This window comes from Portunus trituberculatus, chromosome 37 (genome assembly GCF_017591435.1).
Source record: "Portunus trituberculatus isolate SZX2019 chromosome 37, ASM1759143v1, whole genome shotgun sequence".
In the NCBI taxonomy this organism is placed as follows: domain Eukaryota; kingdom Metazoa; phylum Arthropoda; class Malacostraca; order Decapoda; family Portunidae; genus Portunus; species Portunus trituberculatus.
The window spans coordinates 3,531,687-3,539,186 of record NC_059291.1 but is presented as its reverse complement, the minus strand read 5'-3'; the positions used below and the strand labels follow the sequence as shown (position 1 = coordinate 3,539,186).

General features: G+C 38.9%; 1 protein-coding gene across 1 annotated transcript in view; it reads right to left on the bottom strand.

Moving 5' to 3' along the window:
* Positions 1–7,500, bottom strand: part of LOC123513939 (myosin heavy chain, muscle-like) — a 19,445-nt gene that overhangs the window by 575 nt on the left and 11,370 nt on the right. Inside the window, exons 16-22 of the mRNA XM_045271437.1 lie at positions 6,660–7,133; positions 5,183–6,069; positions 4,753–4,831; positions 3,179–3,424; positions 2,179–2,966; positions 921–1,374; positions 1–370 (exon numbers count right to left, since the gene is read on the bottom strand). The exon at positions 1–370 is cut by the window's left edge and continues 575 nt beyond it. Coding sequence (XP_045127372.1) covers positions 1–370; positions 921–1,374; positions 2,179–2,966; positions 3,179–3,424; positions 4,753–4,831; positions 5,183–6,069; positions 6,660–7,133 — 3,298 coding nt within the window. The remainder of the gene's footprint in view (positions 371–920; positions 1,375–2,178; positions 2,967–3,178; positions 3,425–4,752; positions 4,832–5,182; positions 6,070–6,659; positions 7,134–7,500) is intronic.

Genomic DNA, 7,500 nt, shown 5'->3' with positions numbered 1-7,500 from the left:
CGTGGTTCTTCTTGTCCTCGTCGGCCTGGAAAGTGAGCTCCTTGATGCGCCTCTCGCACTTCCTCAGGTTCTTCTGGGCGTCGGAGTGGCGGCGGGACTCGTCGTCCAGTTGACACTCCAGATCGCGTACGCGGTCTTCCAACTTGCCCAGAGATTTCTTCACGGCCTTCTGAGCATTGCCTTCGCTTTCTTCAAACTTAGCTTGCAGGTCCTTGTAAGAAACCTCCAAAGTCTTTCTCGCCTTCTCCTGGTTCTGGGCGTGTTCCTGCTCAGAGCGCAGTTCATCGGCCAGACGGGCAGCGTCCACCATGGCCTTCTTGGCCTTCTCCTCGGAGTTCTTGGTCTCGTTCAGCATTTCATCCAGATCAGCCTGAAAAATAGCAATTTTAAGATATGTGTGTAATAAACATGTAGCGTTCTTTTTAATAGTTACTCTGACAATTTTTCTACTTGTGAGGGTGAAAATAATTTTTCTCATCTACCTGCAATTACTCTCCAAAGGTTTTAGTTTTTAGGGAGTTGTCTTTACTTGACCACATTAGCCAAATTTATTCATGCATCCTTCATTTTCAATTTGCAGTGTAAATTTATATCACGTACTCTGAGACTACTCCTAAATGACTTTTTGAAGTTTAATGTCTTCACTCTCTTCACTTTCATGTTCCTGACTTGTCTTTCTTCTGTAAACTACTTACCTTTGTGTTTGTATGAAAACACGACAGCTACATGTTATTTTTTTCTTATGATGAAAAGAACTCAATGGATATTGGCGCACCGCTCTCTTCCCCCGCAAGTTTATCTTTCATAGTTTGTGACCAATAATCATACAACCCAAGTCGTGTTTTGCTTACCTCATTGATAAATGTTCAGAGCTGTTGTCATTCATTTCAAATTGCACAAAACAAAAAGGTGTCACTGACCTGCAGGGTCTGCATCTCGCTCTCCAGCTTCCTCTTGGCCAGAGTGAGAGTGCTGCATTGGCTGTTAAGGTTGTTCATTTGTTCTTGAGCTTCAGAAAGGTCAGCTTCAGCCTGGCGGCGGCACCTGTCGGACTGTTCGAGAAGAGAGCGAGATTCTTCCAGTTCTCCCTGAAGGGCGTTGCCTCGGCGGTCAGAAATACCCAGCTGCTCGCGATACTCGGAGGCAATACGGTGTTGATCCTCCACCTTCAGCTCCATGTCCTTGATTTCAGTCTGGAGTTTCTTGAAGGTCTTCTGGAGGTCAGAGTGAGCCTTGTTCGAGTGGTCAAGAGAGATCTCCAGTTCATTAATGTCAGACTCAAGCTTCTTCTTCTGGCGGAGAGCCTCAGCCTTGGCCTTGGCCTCAGCTTCAAGAGAAGCCTGCATAGAGTCCATAGCTTGTTGGTGGCATTTCCTGGAATTAATTAAAGATCATGCTAAATATTGCAACTCATTTATATGCATATATATATATATATATATATATATATATATATATATATATATATATATATATATATATATATATATATATATATATATATATATATATATATATATATATATATATATATATATATATATTTATATATATATATATATATATATATATATATATATATATATATATATATATATATATATATATATATGTATGTTAGAAAGAACGGCAGGTATCTTAGCATGCATTGTGAATAAAAAGATTAAACAGATAAAAATTGACTTTACAAGTAACAGGATTACGTCTGCTTGATATAATAAAAAAGCTGATTGTACATAGAAGACGGATAAATAGGAACATTTGGAGAAAACTACTTTCAAGACTCAGGAGAACACCGATTGGTTAAGAAAAGGAAGAATATAAGAACAATAGAATTTGCGTCAAAATTATCCTGGAGAAATACATAGTAAAAATAAAGTCAGCAGGGACGTAAGACAAGTGCTATAAATTTATAGTTGGAACCATGTGCTGAGAGTAGTAACCTTAAATATTACTTTTTGCTGCAAGATAAATACAGCTTTCATCTGAGAGTGTGCGTCACTTAAAGTGAACGATATAGAATTAATGAAAATACTCGTGTTGACTAAGGAAGCTTGAGTGTCTTACATTCACATACCTGTTATTAAGATAGACTGATTTGGAGATTAGCGTTCCATTTTTATGACTGCGTCAGTTTTAAATTGTTATATATTTGTACCAAATTAAAAAACTACGCACCTTGTGTTTTCAAACTCTTCTTCCTTCTCCTGGATGCGGCGGTCGATCTCCTGCCTGACCTGGCTGAGCTCCAGCTGGCCACGGAGAACCTTGTTCTCCTCCTGCTCCAGGGCGGCCTCGGCCTCTTCCAAGGCAGCCTGCAGCTCCTCCTTCTCTACTTCCAGACGCTTAACATTCTTTTCCAGTTCGTGGAAGGATCGACTGCCCTCACCGATTTGATCCATCAAATCCTTAATTTCATCACTGAGGTTCTTGTTTTCACGGCGAGCTGAGTCGAGGTGTTCCAGGTTCTCTTCGTAAGCAGCCTTGACGCGGAAGTGTTCAGTAGAATAGTTGCGACATTCCTTCTGGGAGGCGTCAAGCTCAGCTGCCAAGTCCTCAACCTTCAGTTTCCATTCCGACAGGATCCTGTCGAAGTTCTTCTGTTTCTTTTCAGCTGCAGAAGCCAACGTTTGGGCGCGTTCAGCTGCGATCTGTCCATCCTCAATATCAGATGCCAGACGCTGCTTAGCCTTCTCCAGGCTAAGGTTCTTAATGTTGAGCTGCTCTATCTGTGACTCGGCCTCCTCCAAACGCGCAGCAAGCTTCATGCGCGCGGCCTCAATTTCTTCAGCACGTGCTAAGCCCTCAGACTCGTACTTTGAGCGCCACATTTGAGCATCAGCGTTAGCTTGAGAGAGCAGGCGCTGCATGTCAGCCTTGCCCTCACTCTCAGCGTCGAGCTGCTCCCGGAGCCCCATAATGTCATGCTCCAGGTTGCGGCATTTGCCGAGAAGGGTTGCGCGCTCCTGTAAACGGAATACTGATTTGTATTACCCATTATAAGCCTTTCATATGGTCAGATTGCTTGTAGAAAGACAAGAGATTTATGTATGCGTCATTCTATTAGAAAAGGTCCTGATTGCTGTAGGATTATTTTAGTACATATCAACAATACTAGGAAGCCACTCGCATCCACTGCCACCACAATATATGTGTCACCAGAAGACACGTTACTAACCCGACTCTCCTCGTCCGAAAGTTTCCTGTTGTCGTCCAACTGATTGGTGAGAGACAGTTTCAGTTTGGACAGCTGGCCAATCTGGTTCTCCGCTTCTTCTACCTGCCGCAGGAGGTCACCATTCTCAGCTGCCAACTTCTTCTTGGTAGCGTCGAAATCGCTGAGTGTGCGATTTGACTCATCCAGCCTGGCATGGACTTCCGCAATTTGTTGCTGAATTTGTTTGGCTGTCTTCTCTCCAGCAGCCTGAAAAAAAAAAAAAAAAAAAAATATATATATATATATATATATATATATATATATATATATATATATATATATATATATATAAAGTTAAAGTTAAATGGATCAATAAATGAAAAATCTGTGAATTCGTATCTTATTCAAATACACACGCTCGCATGCGTTGCACACACACACACACACACACACACACACACACACACACACACGAGGTTCCCCAGGGTTCTGTCTTATCACCCACTCTGTTTCTATTATTCATTAATGACGTTCTTAACCAAACTTCTTGCCCTATCCACTCCTACACTGATGATAACACCCTACATCTTTCCACGTCCTTTCAGAGACGACTAACCTTTCAGGAAGTTAACAGATCACGCAGGGACACCACAGAACGCCTGACTTCTGATCTCTCTAAGATTTTTTATTGGGGCAGAGAAAACTTAGTAGTGTTCAATGCCTCAAAAACTCAAAAACTCTGCCTATCAACTCGACACAACCTTCTAGACAACTATCCCCTCTTTTTCAATGACACTCAACTGTCTCCTTCTTCCACACTGAATATCCTCGGTCTGTCCTTTACTCATCTCTTGCTCAAACAGCTTCTATGAAGTTAGGCGTTCTGGGGCGTCTCCGCCAGTTTTTCTCGCCCCTCCATCTGCTAACTCTGTACAAGGGCCTTATCCGTTCTTTTATGGAGTACTCTTCGCATGTTTAGGGGGGTTTCCACTCATACAGCTTTATCAGATAGGGTGGAATCAAAAGTTTTTTGTCTCATCAACTCCCCTCCTCTGACTGATTGTCTTCAGCCTCGTTCTCACCGCTTTTTTCACGCTAACTGCTCTACTGATCTTGCTAACTGCATGCCTCCCCTCCTCCTGCGGCTTCGCTGCACAAGGCTTTCTTCTTCCTCTCATCCCTATTCTGTCCAACCCTCCAATACAAGAGTTAACCAGTACTCTCAGTCATTCATAGCTTTCGCTTGTAAACTCTGGAACTCCCTACCTGCTTTTGTATTTCCATCATCCTACGACTTAACTTCTTTTAAGAGAGAGATGTCAAGACATATGTCTCTGGCTTTTGGCTGACTCTTTTGAATATTTTAGGGAACCTACAGTTCCAGTGGGCCTTTTTTTTCTAACACTTTTTTTGCCCTTGGCAGTCTTCTCTCTTGCATAAAAATAACGCATGCACGCATGCACGTACGTACGCACACGCACACGCACACACACACACACACACACACACACACACACACACACACACACACACACACGTGTAGTTGAAATACTAAGAAAAAAATTAGTATGATAAATTATGAATATAATAAGCACCTTATCACGAGCTAGACCGTCCAGCGTAGACTTAGCATCCTCAGCTTCTCGCTTCAAGGAATCCTTTTCCTTCTCGAGCCTGTTAAAGAAATATTTATAGAATATAAATATAAATAAATAATATATATATATATATATATATATATATATATATATATATATATATATATATATATATATATATATGTATATATATATATATATATATATATATATATATATATATATATATATATATATATATATATATATATATATGTATATATATATATATATATATATATATATATATATATATATATATATATATATATATATATATATATATATATATATATATATATATATATATATATATATATTTCAATGTGTTTTCAAGCATAAATATTTTCCAATGATACTTTCTTCATAAACTATAAAGTTGCCCAACCTGGCCTTTGTCTTGTTGAGGTAGTCGATCTGTTCTGAGAGATCAGAAATAGCATCGTTGTGCTTCCTGCGGAGGAGAGAAAGTGCAGACTCATGCTGAATGTTGGTCTCCTCGAGGTCGCGGCGGAGCTTGCTCAGCTCAGACTCACGCTTCTTGTTCAGCTCGATCTGGGCGGCAGTGGCTCCTCCGGCTTCCTCCAGGCGGTCGCCAAGCTCTGTCAGATCTCTGGCCAAATTGGTCTTGCTCTTTTCGGCCTTAGCACGAGACTGTCGCTCAAATTCAACTTCCTGCTCGAGTTCATCGATTCTAGCTTGTTGCTCCTTGATTTGTCTCTGTACCTTATTGATCTGCATTTGCTCTTCCTCAATTTTTGTGACAAGGGCGGCATATTCCTTATCCTTGCGATGGATGGTGTTTTCAATATCCTTCTGGTTACGCTCTAGATCAGCGATGGCTTCTTGAGTCAACTTGAGATCACCCTCAACCTTTCTCTTGGCTTTTTCGACGTCACTGCGAAGTTTCTTTTCTCGCTCCAGAGAATCTTCGAGTTCATCAAGATTGTGTTCCAGTTTAGACTTGATATTGCCGAAGTGATTGCTCTTATCCTCGAGGCTCTGAAGATCTTCGGATGTCTTCTGATTGCATTCCTGCAAATGCTTCTTCTCCTTATTGATTTTATTGATGAGTTCTTCCTGGTGGGAAACTTCTTCATTAAGGTTGTGAATCTGTTGGTCCTTTGTGGACTTGTCCTGTTCTCCCTTCTGGATTTTCATTTCAATATCTCCCAAATCCCTCTTGAGCTGTGACACTTCCTGTTCAGACTTCTTCTTAGCTTGTGTCAGTTGGTTGCGGGATTCCTCTTCATTCCCTAGGCGCTCTGTGATTTCCTGGGGGTTCAAAAAGACGCTTGAATATCATGTGGATCTTGTTTGTAAAATATACTTCTCTCTCTCTCTCTCTCTCTCTCTCTCTCTCTCTCTCTCTCTCTCTCTCTCTCTCTCTCTCTCTCTCTCTCTCTCTCTCTCTCTCTCTCTCTCTCTCTCTCTCTCTCTCTCTCTCTCTCTCTCTCTCTCTCTCTCTCTCTCTCTCTCTCTCTCTCTCTCTCTCTCTATATATATATATATATATATATATATATATATATATATATATATATATATATATATATATATATATATATATATATATATATATATATATATATATATATATATATATATATATATATATACAAAATTTATACCTCCGTTATTGAAATTATTTTTACTTTTTTTAGGTGAATGATTACTTTTTGACCTAGGATTCAAGATAAGCAGTGTTCATCCTATGCGTAATTTGTTGAAAAATTTATATCTCCTTTAATATTAGAGTAATTATATATTATATATATATATATATATATATATATATATATATATATATATATATATATATATATATCAACAAGCTGTAGTCATATAATATCAAAATAACTTACCGTAAGCTGATTCTCGAGGTCGGTCTTCTGGGCCTGGACCTTGTTTTGCTTCTCGACAAAGTCTGACATACCGCCCTTGGCAGAGTCCAGTGCCAACAGGAGGTTATTCTTTTCCTCTGACAGCAAGTTGTTGGTGGCCTGGAGTTGCTCACGAATCTTGACAGCCTGTGCATGTTCCGTCTCAGCCTTCTCAGCCTTCTCTTCCAAGGCAATGAGTTCATCCTCAACGCGTGTCACAGTGAGGCGAGGCTTCAAGGTGATCCACAGGGAATACCAGAGCCAGCTACGCATCTTCATGTACTTCCTGATGTTGCGCTGTACAATCAACAGAGAAATGCGCTGCTTCTGGAGTTTATCGTAAAGTTTACGAGCGACGAACCCACGGATCCACGCCTGCAGCCACGTGATCAGCTTGCCGATGCGATCATCACGCAGGTCCTCCATTTGACCAAGAACACCAGCACGGAAGAACACCTGCATCACATGTTAAAAAATTAGGAATCTGTTGATGACATACGGGATCTTGTTATTTTGAAACATATGTTAGCAAAAGTTATGTCTTATATCTCTCTCCATCTAATTATCTGCATATATATATATATATATATATATATATATATATATATATATATATATATATATATATATATATATATATATATATATATATATATATATATATATATATATATATATATATATATATATATATATATATATATATATATATATATATATATATATATATATATATATATATATATATATATATATATATATATATATATATATATATATATATATATATATATATATATATATATATATATATATATATATA